At 39.5% G+C, this 15,528-nt stretch overlaps 2 protein-coding genes across 2 annotated transcripts; both read right to left on the bottom strand.

Annotated features, from left to right (window-relative positions):
- Window positions 1-291: 291 nt before the first annotated feature.
- On the bottom strand, window positions 292-3,993 carry hsh2d (hematopoietic SH2 domain containing). The gene is made up of 6 exons (XM_080032289.1): window positions 3,954-3,993; window positions 3,256-3,452; window positions 2,871-2,960; window positions 2,589-2,754; window positions 2,075-2,314; window positions 292-1,680 (listed from the first exon to the last, which is right to left on the bottom strand). The coding sequence occupies exons 2-6, from the start codon at window positions 3,378-3,380 to the stop codon at window positions 1,216-1,218; spliced, it is 1,086 nt and encodes a 361-aa protein (XP_079888415.1). The 5' UTR covers window positions 3,381-3,452; window positions 3,954-3,993; the 3' UTR covers window positions 292-1,215.
- A 4,574-nt stretch (window positions 3,994-8,567) lies between these two features.
- LOC307254602 (ras-related protein Rab-8A) lies at window positions 8,568-14,916 on the bottom strand. Its single transcript, XM_080033049.1, has 8 exons — window positions 14,760-14,916; window positions 14,163-14,223; window positions 13,410-13,470; window positions 12,757-12,834; window positions 12,479-12,568; window positions 12,294-12,359; window positions 11,003-11,053; window positions 8,568-10,102 (listed from the first exon to the last, which is right to left on the bottom strand). The coding sequence occupies exons 1-8, from the start codon at window positions 14,881-14,883 to the stop codon at window positions 10,013-10,015; spliced, it is 621 nt and encodes a 206-aa protein (XP_079889175.1). The 5' UTR covers window positions 14,884-14,916; the 3' UTR covers window positions 8,568-10,012.
- Between the last annotated feature and the right edge of the window lie 612 nt (window positions 14,917-15,528).

Here is a 15,528-nt window from a genome sequence, read left to right on the forward strand (position 1 = left end):
ACTCAAACAGACATTATCTAAATTTCCGGCATTGGGCGAATAAGATGAGATGGTTTGTCCCTCATTTGTCAAGGTCACAATCTCATACAGTTGGGTATGTCTCTTGTTTTAAACTTCAGACAGATGGTAGTGTTATTAATTATTTGCCATGAAAAACAGCCCTGACATGGAAATGATTGAATTTATTTCTTAAAGAAGATTTATTAGTTCAGCCTTGTAACAAAATTAGATACTTAGTACAGACATATTATGCAGTCATAGACATATGTAAACTATTATTGAGATCACATGATCAAGATGCATCATCTGGCTCTTTTGAGTACAAAACAAAGGCCTGCCTCAAGGATTTTGGGGGAAATGCCCTATCTTTGTACTCTAGAATCTGTGGAATTTGGATGTGAGTCACCTGTGTGTTACTATACCAGTGAATTTTTTTTGTACATTTCACATGCAGCTTCATCCTAAGCCATGTTGCTGATAGCAGATCAGCGGCGGATGCTACAGTATGTCTCCTATATGCAAAGCAGCAGACATTCATCTCGTCATTTCTGATTTACATGCGCTTCATAAAACTTCCTCTTGCTGCCTTTTCATACGTTAGTACTTTATGGAAGAGGCATATAAAAACATTAAACCTGAATTCAAAAGCCCAGCCAGGGTAGAAATGTGCAAAAAATCTTTTAGATTTCCTTTTTGAACAGTGTTTAATTTTTTTATTGTATTGTATCCGTTGAATAAACACATTAATAACAAAAAATCAAACATTCACAAGTACCTAAAAGTAATTACAGTGACATGAAGACTGCGGTTTAGTATATGTTATCCGTTTATACTTGTAAATTTGCAAAAGAGGAGCGTCTGCTTTATCTTATTGTCAGCTGAATCCTACATAGCAACATTCAAGCATCATTCTGCAGCTTTCATCCAGTTATGTAGTACTAAATAAAATACACTTATTTGCTTTTTTCGCTGAGAGCTAAATGGTGAATATGAAGTGTCCTGTTAGCTTAGCTTAGCACAAAGACTGAAAACAGGGTGAACACATTGTTGAATTGGTGCATTATGGGTGTTTATTCAATGTTCAAAGTCTGTCTCCTTGTCCTCTGTGTCCAGCCCCTGCACCCATTCGGAGCTGGATGTGCACCCTATCCACCAATTATTTTCCATTCAGTCATCCCACAACCCTTTGATCTCTCCTTTCTGCACATTCATTTGCTATGGGGAGAAGTAGCCTGGGGCGAAAGGTGGAGGTGGACGGTACTCCTCCTGAGGTAACCGTCCATCATTCAGTCTCACATCTGGTGGACCACTAAAGGTCTGCTGCCCTGGGATCTCCTGGTACTCACTATCAGCGTTTTCACCAGTATCAGTCCCCTCCAAGTTAATCTCTGCGTACATTAACTCCTGTGACATGCTTCTCCTCTTTTGGAATTTCTTCTTGAAGTTCTTTAGGTTGGTGACGACTGATGGCTTTGCCTCTTGGTTCTTAGCGGACTGCACGTTGGCGCCGAATGGCTGTTCAGGGGCAGCGTGCGCGGAAGGATTCTGAGGTGCAGAGACTGTTCTGACACAAGCCTGGTTCTGCTTCAGCAGAGGGGCAGAGCTCCGGGCAGGGACTTCAGGAGGCTGGTTGGGTGGAGGGTTGTCCGCTGTATATCTGTTTCTGGGCATCGGTACAGGCTGCAGATCATAGACATAGAAACAAATGGCAAAGAAATGTGTTAGAAATTAAAAGAAGACTAACTATAGGTTAAAGCTGCGGAATTTTTTAAATCTTCAAACTTTACAAATGTTACCATAAAAGGCTCAGCCATGTCCACTTCACAGCCGGGAAAATAGAAACAATAGAAATACAGGAATGTCTCATGTATAGAAACGAAAAGTTTGGGAACATCTTATTTAAGAAGAAGCTGGTTCCAATAAAAACCTTTGTAATGCCTTGAGAATCACTTTCAATCAACAGACAACGTATGAATTTCTTTTGTCTTACGAATTTCATGAAATAAAACATGACATTTGTTCAAATTTCAATCAGCAGAGAATATGTAAAACGATCTACTTAGATCACCATTACCGTGGCTGGAAGAGCGGGGGTGACTTCTTCCAAACTCGGGTAAAGACTGTTTGGAGACGGGACTACAGAGTGCCTGAGGTTATTTGGTCGATAAGGGAGGGCAGGTGGGATGTCTTCTTGTGAAATTGGATGACTTGTGCTGGAATGCAGGGGGGCCATGTTCGGCAGCAAAATTGTTTTGGGGCTCGGGAGTCTTTGGGGAAACAGCAGTTCTGCATAGTCAGTCTTGTCATCCGAGCTCTTAGGTGGGGTTTCAGATGGAGAGAGAAAGACAGAACAATGTGTGATTGTGGCATTTTTGCATGGTGCACACCTGGCAAGCAAATAGGCAAATGTTGTGGTTTTGGATGGCAAAGGTGACTCAGATCTAACAGTAAATGCGAGTACTGTAAATGCCCCTCTTGCATACACTCAACAGCAAAAAGAACAGTATGCACACTGAAAACAATAACCTACAAAACACACATATATAAATGTACGAAACCTTTTGTTTCCACAATAAACATTGCCTCACCTGTCCACAAGGGACCGTCAGCACCTCGCTGAACGGCGTGATAGGAGTCCTACGGTGAAAGTCCACCAGCTCCTGCAGAAACCGGTGACGCCTGTTCTCCCCTACTACTGTGTAATATCCGTCTGCCAACGCATCAATCATGAAATGTCTGCAGCGGTCCCATGCACTGAGGGCCAAAAAGATAGAAAGGAAAGGGCATATCATGTATGGAAGCGTGAACAAGGCAGGACTTTGAACTGTAAACTGTAAAGAAAAGCTCCTTTAAAACTTGTTCAAACTCACCGATATGAGAGAGTGTAGCCGATCCTGCTCTCACTGACTCTGATGAGGAAGTAGCCAGGAGGCTTGGACATCAGCAGCTCCTCTGCTGTCCTGTAAAAGAATGTAACATGCCCAAATGACCACAGACCCCTTTACAAAGCTTTACTCTTCTTTACTCAGCATCTTAAATACATAAAACATTGACAATTCAGTATGTGACTATACCAGAGCAATGTCGTACTTGAGCAAAAAAAACAATCACTAAAAAAACAATCACTGCATGCTGGAACACAACACTGTTATTGTGGTGGAATTTTTCAAAACATTGCTCTGCACATTCCTCCCTCTCTGCCATCGAACACGTGGCCTACAGATTGCAGACAATGATAGACCTTTGGGTACTTACTTCCTGGGAATAATCCCATGAAACCATTCTGGGACTATACCGTTCCTGATCACAGAGCGGAGCTGGGACTCTGTGAACCAGATGAAGGCATTGTGCTGTCCTTGTAACGACTGGCTGCACTCCATCTTCTTGGGAAACAGCTCATTTAATCCTCCGTTGTGTCCATTGGAGAGAAAAAAATCACTGAGCACAAAAACCTGTAAACGCATCATTTACAACTCATTGAGTCAACACATTACATACTCTGTACAGATGCATACCTGCTGTTCATACTGTACAAAACACATACACATATGTGAACTGTCATACACATTCCTGAATGTATGCTGATTGATAACAGAATTTACCAATTATTTTACATCTCCAAACAATGCAACATCAGTCTACTTCTTTGTCCCTTACCCACGTTCCTCTTTCAATAAAACATAATGTCACTGAGTTGTAAGGTGACGTCTGTGGTGTGATTCACTGCGGCCATTGTTCTTTCATTTGAACTCTTACATAAAGAGAAACTTCCTGTTTCATATCACAGACACAATCTTTTAAAAAAACATCATAAAGACGCGTGACAAGTCAAAATGTAGCCTATACTCTAGACAGGATTTTATACCAAGCATAACTATCATCTTTATATGTTGAATAACTGTTTAAAATAATTAAATATACCAATCATATAGCTCACAGCAGAGGTTACTCACCTTGCCTGGCAGCTCTGTGATAAAATGACAGCTAAGCTCACTGTCGCCTGGCTGACAAGAGACACCTAACACCTAACGCCAAGGGGCGGAGGCAAAACACGTTTGTCATAAGCTGTTGAACAGGACAGATAATTTTTTTTAAATGCCAAATGTTGTAGACAAATGGGATAAATATTACTATATACTGTAGGAAACAAAAGATCTAATATGGGCAAACAGAAGGTGAATGGTTATCTTCAAGTGTAAGGTCATATTTGGACTTTATAGGAATGCAGACCACATAGATAAGTACGCCATAAAACCCGAGGTGTGTCCACACACAGGATTTTCCATTAGGGAATAAATACTAGATCAAAGTTAAGGTTTCTATTCACTGCAGATTATACAACTCAGAAGCAATGAAAAGCTTCAGTCCGGGCTTGACAGGAGCAGTTGCATAATATAACATTGTAGAAACTGATAGACATTTGTATTACTGAGGTGGGAGGCCACATGAGGTTGGAAGTCACTACGATGTCAAGCTTTTTTTCAGTATTATTGCCATAACTTTACACTTAACACTTCATATACTCTCATGCACGCGCACAAACACACACACACACACACACACACCAATAATGTCAATGTATGTAAGCTATACGCTGGCCATCATCATCAGGGTCTTACTCAAGGACACTTAAACGTGTCGACAGGAGGAGCCGGGGAAGCAAACTGCCAAACCTACAATCAATTATAACAAAAAAAATTCTGCTTTCACTCATCATGTATAGAGCCACAACATGAGTAATAAGCATGAGTGCCTGTGCCTGTACCTGTGCAAAAGCTATTCTGACGTCCATCTGTTGTTCTAGTCAAAGAGGAACCTCTCACAGACAGGAACTATCTTGACAAATAAAGCTCATTGTCTCTCTGGTGTTTGTGTATCGTTAGTGACATATTTGACCATTTCTTTCAAAGCTGGAGAGTGGCAGTAAAGAGACAGTAAAGAACCAATCTGGGAAGTGTGCCTCCCACTTGTTGATTATCTAAATAAAAACTACCAACCAAAAAAAATAAAAGGTCAAATGTCTCAATGCCTTGATGGTGTGCAAAGAAGAAGTGATGAGCTACGGTAAAAATGTTTCTGTATGGTCCTTCTCCATTTACACACACACACACACACACACACACACACACACACACACACACACACACACACACACACACACACACACACACACACACACACACACACACACACACACACACACGGTAATGTTTAATTACACTTTAATGAATACATTACAACACAGCTTTTGCTCCTATTCCATCTCAGCAACGCCTGTTCCTGCTGAGGAAACTCAGGAGCTTTGATGTCAGACAGGACATTTTAACAGCTGTCTATAAATCACTCATAGAATCTGTACTCACGTTCAACATCATATCCTGGTTCACTGTCACCTCTGTCAAAACAAATCAAAGCTTTCCCGGATCATCAATCAAGGAAGCAAAATAACTGGCAATACTCAAATTCAATTATCAGTACTCCACAGCTAGGCAGTTAAAAGGAAAGCCAACCTCATTACACAGGATCCCACCCACCCCCTGCACAAGTCCTTCCAACTTCTGCCATCAGGCCGCAGGTATAAAGTACCCCTATCAAAGAAAAATATACACAAAAACTCATTCATACCCATTGCCATACACAGCTTAACCCATTGATGACTATGGCAATCTAGGATGCATGTCCTTAATGCCTGAGGGTTTTCTGAAAAAATAGTACGAATTGTCAAGTCTACCAAAACCTTAATATCTAAGCCTGTGTAGCACATAGAAACATGAAATAAAATACATTTAAAAGTTAAGGTTCACATGTTTTATTTAAACATGCTCCCTTAGCGCTTACAAACCAACAAATATTTCTACAAATCGTCAAAATTAGATGAATTAAAAAATTATTAAATATTGTTAATAAATAGATGCAATGTGTTGTGTGATTTTCGTCAGTAGTCTATAGTAGACCTTGATTCTGCGCACCAAACGCCACTAACTGTTCTGTCGCCGACATAGCTGGCGTATTTTTTTTATTATTTTTTTGATTGACATGATTTTCGGCAAACCACACAACTTTTGGGTGGTCACGTGGTCTTAAAAAAATCAACAAAACCCACCTCATGTGTATTTGAACCAATGACAGTGCATTCAATGCTGGGAATGCCATGAAAATTAGATAAAGTAATAATGCTGCACGATGCAGCATCAGGCAGGAGAGCCAATGTGGCATCGCGCAGCAGCCGTCATCAACAATGAACAATGGACAAATGAACCCTGACGCACTGTCACTTTACATTTTACACAGCTTTTATCTTGTTATTTTTACAGTTTTTAATATTTATACTCATTTTAAGATCTATACACACTGTGTGTGCTCTCAGAAATCAATGTTGTTGTATGAATGCCTATCAGTACATTATCCTGTTTGTATGTCGAGCCGCGTCAAAGATGATTTTCTGTTACGACGGACAATAAAGTTTTCTGAACCTTCTGAACCTCCTCAAAGAAACAGTTCCTATATGTATGCCTTGGATCAGAGCATAAAAGCCTAAAGCTTAATTTGATAAAACTGAGTAGACACTTTTCTTCATCACAGTATCAGTTGTTGATGATACCTCATACAACATCACTGCTAAGCGTCCACACCCCTTTGACCTCTGTGTGTGAGGTAAGTTTTTGCCCCTGAGCAGCAATAATTTTCTTTGCTCAAGCATGGAGGTGTTGCAATTTGTAACATACTGTATCTGGCAGCCAACTTGATGGCCAATTCTCAACAATTGCATATCATAGATGATAAGTAAAGGTCCAGCGCTGCACAGTGGAGCAGATTCATTTGCAACCCAAATTGCAGACGTGGGAGCAACAGAGGTGGTAGGATTGCCTACAAGAAAGAGAAACCATGAGGTCACTGGTTTGATCCCCTGCACCGGACAGGAGGGTGTTATTTGTAGAACTAGTGGTGGCTGGAATTGCATCAATGGTGCCCACCATCTCTAACATTGTGTCCTTGAGCAAGACTGCGCAAGGATCCCCTCCTGGAGAACAGCATGTGTGTGTTAGAGATGTAGTAAGGGGTAAGCGAAGATGTCATTTCAACTTATACCTTAAAGTAATACTGAAACAATAAAAATGTTCCTCTGATGATCATGAATTACACGTAACAGCAAATGAGACCACCAGTTCAAATAATGCTATTTTTATATAGTTTTTCTTAATGCCTTTGTCCAGGTATGCTCACCCAGGAACAACAGCTGGCACAGTAAAACACTACCGCTTTTATCCAAAGGGGGCGCTAGAATGAACACAAAAAAGTTCCTCAGAGCAGCTTTAACTACTAAACATGGGAATATAAAGAATTTGTAAAATAAATAAATATATAAATCTAGTAAACAGACAAACAATTGTACATTGTAGTAAAACGTTTTTTTTGTTGTCACCCTGTCACCTTCATATTTTTTCATATTCTATTAGTTTACTACTATGCAATTAGAGGGATCAACACAGCACAACTGGTGTAGTGAGGCAGATGGTTGAGAACTGTACCTTAAATAACTGGCACAGCCATAAACACCATTCCTCTCTATGAGTGGTGTCCTTTAATGGCAAAATAGGATTCTTGACTTTTCATGATTCACACACAGGAAGTAACCTTTCCAATAAAAATCCACATGAATTTCCAAAAAGGTGCAAATAAGTTGACTAAACGTCTTTTAAGAATCTTATTTTTAATAAATCATCGAAAGTACACATATCTACAAAAGGTGTAGTTCAATAAGATTTATGAAGTACAATCATCGTAGATTTTTATTTACAATTGCTGAATTATTTCATTTATTTCCCCATGAAATACATCACAGATCAGTGATGAAATCCAAATTTAAGGTAGATGGTGATGAAGATATCTTAACAAAGAACTGGGGATTATGAACAACTCCAATCAAAAAGTTATAATCAAAATAACCAATCTCATTTTACAGACCAAATTTCAATCCAAACACAAGTCTAAAAGCCTGCAGTTTCATTAGGCCATGGTCATGGATTAGCTTAACCTCTGAGAGCCAGGTGAACGTTAACACTGGTACACGTTCAATTCAATGACTCTTCAGCAACACTAGAGATGATTTGTTCTCACTGGAAGGTGATTTTAATTAGCTTTCAGTTCATTTCCTATTCTTATGCCTGAACAGCTCAAACGAGCAAACATGGTAGAATTTGGAGTGACAGTAGATAATAAAAGAGCAAGCACATTTCTAATCTCAAATAAAGCTTGTCAAGTGAAATGTGCAAAGCTTTTTGAGGTTTTCTACGCACCCACAATGCATAGTTCTGATGGCCATTATATTGGGCCAAACCAAAAGACATGGGGTTATTTGGAGAGAGGAAGAAAGGGGTTGGGTGGGGGATAAGAGACAGGGAGGATGGGGTTGATGCATCGGTGGTTCCTAAAAGCATCAATGGAAAAAGTGAGTTATCAATAAATGGGAATGTTATATAGGGGAACACATCTATGTTGAAATCATAGGCCTTGTGTGTATTTTCATTATACTAACTAAAAAAAAGGCCAGGTTTTCAGTGCTTGGATGTTTTTAGGAAGCCCAGAGAGGATAAATGAAAAACGTCTGCATGGATATTCTTTGCTTTCAGTTAAGACTTGCAACAAATACAGTCAACAAATGTTAAGAATGTTTTTTTTTTTTTTTTTACAGAAATAACAAAAGAAAAGTGCATAATCAATAGGACATTAAAGGGCACTTTGTCATTTTGGTGCTATGTTTTGTTTCACTCCATAAATACTGCTACAGCTCAGCCCCTATTTCCAAGGCCCGGAAAAAAAAGTTGTGTGCATATTTTCCCCCATTGGAACTGACAACTGGAAGATGTATGAGTGTAGAAGGCCTTCTGTGCCACTGGTGTGTACATGTGTCGCCTCCAGGTGTTGGAGTTACGTATTGCTAGTCCACTAGTTGAAGTGCTTCAAATAACCGTCTACATCACACCTGAAAACATCTTTCTTGTCCATAGAAATTGATCATTCCAAAACTAAAATAATGAGGTAAGCAATTACAAAAGGAATCTGTGAGCCCCTTGAAACAAGCATATTTTTTTCAAGAACCCAGTCTTACTGCAACCATGTGAATACTTAAGATATCTAAGAAAAAAATCTGGGCCCCCCCATACACACTACATTGCACATAAAGCTGTTCAAAAGAGGAATGGAATGTTTCAGCCTAAGAAATCAATAGAAAGAGACAAGTAGAAAAAAAATAAGAAGAAGTGGACAGAGGAAATGTAAACCCCAATGGTGATATGAGTAAAATGCGCTGGCACGACAGTGTTATATGGTGAATCATAATCAATTGTGTATATATTTACATGCTGTGTATACCTTATGTGGATATATAAAAGTCACCCAGTCAGTAAACACAGAGAGAAAAAATACTGTACTCAGCTGGGATTGTACTCTCGTCACATTGGGTGACATTGGTCACATTATTCAACAGATGGATTATATTCAAAATTAGGAAGCCCAAAGAACTATTAAAATCTGATCTGGAGGTTTGACTTGGGCTGCTTTTAGTGGTTAGGTTTGAATAGAGAAGACCAAGTCTCATCCACAAGAAGTAAAAGAAACCAGCTAGGCATCAGACATTATTATGAGTAGTTACGCTTTGATCATGTCAAGTGTCTCACTAGGAGGCAGTCTTTAAAAGTCAATAAAATCTAAAGGAATCAAGTTGAAAGTGCCAATCTATTGATCAACTGTGGGAAAAAAATAAAAATAAATCACATTTAGTATGTAACAGAGGCCACAGTTAGATTCACAGGTGTCAGGGGAAGACTGGTAAACCTAGGGACCGATAAACTTTTAGTTTTTCCTTATAGATAAGCACAGGACAAATTGGAAAGAGAAAGAGGAGGAAGACAAGTAAAGAAATATAAAAGATAGATCAGGTTGTGCTCTGTCCAGTTCGGTCCAGTGGGGGACACAGTTAAGGCGATGGGTGGATGCCGACTAGCGCATCCCTTTACAGGAGCGTGCAGCGGAAGAAGCCGCTCTTCTTGGGCTGTTCTGTAATCTTTACTCCTTGACTGCTGCCCTGTGGGTTGTTGCCCTCCTAATATACACACACAGATGAGGAGGCACATTTAAATATGATAAAAGCAACACACAAAAACCAAAAGGCACATGACAACACAGACAGAAGTGCATCCAACACTATCAGTTCTATAGGTCTATACACTCACCGGCCACTTTATTAGGTACACCTGTTCAATTGCTTATAAAAACTAAAAATTGATCTTCTAAAATCACATGGAAGCAACTCAATGCATTAAGGCATGTAGATGTGGTCAAGGCAAAGTGCTGAAGTTAAAACCGAGCATCAGAATGGGGAAGAAAGGGGATTTAAGTGACTTGTAATGTGGCATGGTTGATGGTGGAGCTATGCTTTCATGTTGTTTATGCCAAATGCTGATCCTACCATTTGACTTTCGCAAATGAAATCAAGACTCATCAGACCAGGTAAGACTTTTCCAATCTTCTATTTTCCAATTTTGGTGAGTCTATGCGAATTATAGCCTCAGTTTCCTGTTCTTAGCTGACATCACCTTGAACCAGTTTGCCCATCCTCCTCTGACTTCAACAAGGCATTTTCGTCCACACAAAAGCCGCTCACTGGATATTTTTTTGGGGCCAATCTATGTAAACCCTAGAGATGGTTGTGCGTGAAAATCCCAGTAGATCAGCAGTTTCTGAAATACTCAGACCATCTCGTCTGGCACCATCAACATTGCCATGTTCAAAGTCACTTAAACCCCCTTTCCTCCCCATTCTGTTGCTCAGTTTTACTTCAATAAGTTATCCTGTCCAGGTCTACATGCCTAAATGCATTGAGTTGCTGTTATATGATGATAAGTTATATGTGTTAACAAGAAATATGTGTTAAGAAATGTAACCGCTGTATCTAATAAAGTGGCCGGTGAGTGTATATAGGCATATTTCTAAATTCTCTTACCAGCTTCTTGTCCATCTTTGCTTTGATGTCTCTCGCGAGGGTTAAGAAGGCCTGCAGACAAGAATAGGGAAGAAAGCAGCACATTAACAGTTGTACCCCGAAAAAAATAGGGGGATTGTTATTCAACACAATCTTTTCTGTTGTTTTTAGAAAGTACATTAAAGTTGTAACATGTTTCATGTATTGCTATGTTTTATAGGAAGGACAATAGAGGAAGACCAAGTGGTAAGATGATATTTTTCAGCCATTGAGGATTCTTCTCATAAACCATAACACATTAACAGAAAAATCTAAGCGACTATGCCTTTTATTTTAATTACTGATTAGTGCATCAGGAATATAGTTGCCGACAACAATTTTGACTAAACCGTGACTCTAACCCTAACCCGACACAAGATATAACTTAATTAGTAAGCTTAAGGAGGTGCTAGGGGCAGTGTTTCCCCTAACATTGTCATGGGGGAGGGGGCCTGAAATGCTCTTTTTTTTTTTTTATTATGAGGACGGATAACAACAGAATTCATCTATCTACCGTCTCTTTTCATATAGAACAGGTGCTTCTTTTCTTTTTTTCACTTAACGCTCATGTTATTTATCTAATGGAGGTGTCTGACTTATGGGAGGTACTGGAAAATGCTTGAAAGTAGGCTACTGGAAAGGTGCTTAAAACAGCCTGCCCTTAGCCAAATTGGTGAAATTTTAAAGTAAAATGTTTCTGTTCATAAACAAAACAAAACTATTGAAAATCAATTGTAAAAACACTTTTAAAAGTGATTGTTGTAATAAAAAAAAAAATAAAAAAAAATAAAAAAAAGCATCTCCCCGGGCTGTGGACCTGGCACGCCAAAGCAGTTTACTTAGGGGAAACACTGTAGGGGGTGCATTTACTCATCTTTGGATAACAAAGAGAGTTTCCAGTCATTACACTAAGCTTGGCCCACAGGCTGCAGGCTACAGAGTCATATTTAACAGACAGATCATTTGAGAGTGGTATCAAGCTTCTCATCCAACTCTTGACAAAAAGAAGTTGCGAAGCACATCTCCCAAAAAACTACTCCTTTAAGCACTATGAGAAAGATTCTCCCTGGGTGTACTGTAATGTGGTTTGTGGTGAGTCGACTGTAAAAGTTAAAGTCAATGCCTAATATGATGATAACACTCATTTAAATATAACATTGATTATCCCTAAAGAGATTTGTAGATGCAACAGCGTGAAGGTCCAAGGTTGGCCACTCCTAGCAATAACTCTGTCAACTATGAATGAATAAGAGCAGAACAAGTGTGAACTCACATTCTCCACGTTGATATTCGCTTTTGCACTGGTCTCCATGAATTTGATACCGTACTCCAGTGCAAGCTGACAACAGGAGAAAAGACACAGAATCAGCATCACTTTTCAGGATTCTATATTACGTTCCGAAACTACTTCCTAATCAAGTTCTCAGTTCTTACATGCATTGTCAAATTTAAAATCACCTTCTCTCCTCTTTCTTTGGACACCTGTCGCTTATCGTTGACATCGCATTTGTTCCCGAGGACCATCCGTTCCACATCTGCTGAGGCATGCTGTGGGAGGAAGGGTGGCAACGTGAAAAGGCAGGAAATGAATCAGCAATAGAGTGTGTTTAGAATTGTGCGACCTATATAGCTCTTTGTAGGAGATTCATACCAAATAATATACAATCATGAATGTAGGCAGAGCAGGTGGACATCACTGTTTGCACAGACCTTCAAAAAAGGTACAAATATTTTACCTCTTCTATGTTCCGTATCCAGTTCTTGATGTTGTCAAAGGACTTCTCGTTGGTGATGTCATACACTAACATGATGCCCTGGAGAGGTCAGGGAGGAAACCACATAAGAAAGGTGGAGACAGACAACAATGTAGTCATTGCATACCAATTCTCATTTTGCCATTGAGACAGGCTTGGAAATAAAACACATAATGTGATCTGCCAGTGTCCATGTCAGCCCTTAAATGGCGATGGATGGATCACATGATTTTTGCAGCCTTTGAATGTCCAAGGTTACAAGGATCATTTAGGTTTCTAAAGAAAAACTATGCGGACACAGGCATCCAGTTTAACTTGAACTAAAGGAGAGGCAAACATAAATACCACAGCGATGCACTGAGCGCACCTCGGATTTCCCAGGTGTGTACAATATTAGCAACAACAACAATGTTGGGTGTGGTTCTGCTAAAGTTTTATGCTGCAGTCAGTGAACCTGAGAGGACCACCCCTTCACCCAATCAGATCCCAGAGATAATCTATACCATTGGAGGAGTTGTAAGGACCAAAAACTTAAATGATTGGACATGCAATGTTTCCCTGAGTCGCTTCAAAAAGGCACCCATAAATCAAATGTATTATTATTATTATTATTATTATTATAAAACGCAACTTACCATAGCTCCTCTGTAGTAGGCTGTCGTGATGGTCCTGAACCTCTCCTGTCCCGCTGTATCCCTAGATAGAAAACACTTCTTTTTTTAAAACAGCAAAAGTGTTCCACATTACCCTGCCCTAAGCACCATCGTTCTTACCGAGTGTTAATTTGATGATGATGAATATCAATTTCACCTCTGTTCATTAAGAGAGCCAGGAAGCAATGGGGAAACGGCTAACCTCTGTCAAGCTTTTAATTTAGATTTTTTTCAATACATAATTACCTTTGTAACTTGTGTGTGGTAAACTGGACATTAGTCATCACTTCTAAGGCACTACATCCTGATGCCGATATTCCTGTTGCTTTAGTAAGACAACAACTCAAAATAAATATTTCTATTATAACTTTATCTGAATATGTATATTGGTAGCAAAGTTGTCACATCTATCATTGTGTCCACATGTGCTAAGTGGACACAATGATCTAGACTTCCAAATTGACTATGTTATTATTTAATTTTATATCAAATTCAAGTTAAACCTAGAGACCAGCAGTGTTGACAAGACAGAGTTGTGTACTCAATAGCAAACACATACATACAGATAGAAACATTCACAGCTAGATATCATTCAGGTTTGTAGTTATTCAATTCAAATCTTCTATTACTAGAGTTTGCTTGGATCATCAGTTTCTATCATGACGTATTCAACTTCTTCTTCAACGTAAGCCAAGTTGAGAAGTGAAAGCACTTGAAGTATTGTGACTCTCTTACCATATCTGTAGCTTGATCTTCTTTCCATTTAATTCTATCGTTCTTATCTTGAAGTCAATACCTGAAGATAAAAACATAAAGGGTCACATAATTCGCCCAAAAGGAAGCACATCCGACGACCAAATTGCCCCCCTCAAAACCCAACAGACAGTAACATTTACGTTTGATTTTGGAATTACACAGTAGTGGCTGACGAGTTCATCGATACTTCTGGTAACGTTGGCTGCGAGAGTGCGAAGTACAGGCAATTGGTCATATGAAAAATTACACTGCCAACAAGCTCACTGACAGCTTCTTAGCCTGTTAGCTGAGCTAGCCAGAGCTCATATACATTACTGTTATAGCTTTCTGGGATACACACCCTTAAATGTCATACGTACAGGGACTTTCTACGTAAATCAACTGGTTAAAACATTGTTGTCGCTTCTGGAAAAGCCACTTGATTCGGACAAGCCGGCTTCGCTGCTTCCTGACTAGCATCTACTAGATGAGTGCTAGCCTGTAAAGTTAGCAACAAATTAGCACGACGGGATGGGCTGCTCCTGTACGTACGACTTTTTCGGCAAAGACAACACCGATAATATGACTTTCACTCACCTATAGTGGAGATAAACGTTGAGTTGAAGGCATCCTCTGAAAATCTGAATAGCACACAGGTCTTCCCGACGCCTGAGTCGCCGATTAAAAGAAGTTTAAACAAGTAATCGTAAGTCTTCGCCATGTTATTAGTTAGCCTACTATTGCGGATATCCCGCCCGAGACACAGACAGAGAGACGCGTCACCGCCTGTGAGCTGCCTTTTGGTCAAATCAGGTGTCACTCTCCTCTGTCGTCGTGGCTCCGGAAGTCCGTCGGTATCCTGTGGGTGTGCTCGTTTTGATGTGTGAGGTCACCCGGAATAAGATGTAATTTGTTAATATTAATTTAATGTTTGACCAAGCGAGTACCTTCCACACTAACGCCTGTAGGGATGGATGTTCTCTGAATAACCTGCTTTGAGTCAGTGGTGCGCGTGATGTTTTGAAATTAGACAGATTTATACGTTATCAGTAGCCCAGTATATGTGATTAATAGTTTTTCATCAATTAAGCCGAAGTTAGTTTCTCTTTCGCCAGTTTATCAATTCATCATATTGCACCAATACAAATATCCAACCAGTTATATAGCCCTATTAAGAGCATAACAACTGTTTATTTGGGATTGATTTTTCGAATTTTAAAGTGCCAGTCTACTTTTTAAACTGGTTAGAGTTGTCACTCAGAATTTGCCATTTGTCTATATATTTCTTAAATATGTTTTTAATTACTTAAAATAAAAATATGATGTAGCCTACATGCCTACTCGACGTAAACGTTCAGCCTGTATT

Source organism: Ammodytes marinus, assembly GCF_949987685.1.
Source record: "Ammodytes marinus genome assembly, chromosome: 8".
NCBI lineage: Eukaryota > Metazoa > Chordata > Actinopteri > Uranoscopiformes > Ammodytidae > Ammodytes > Ammodytes marinus.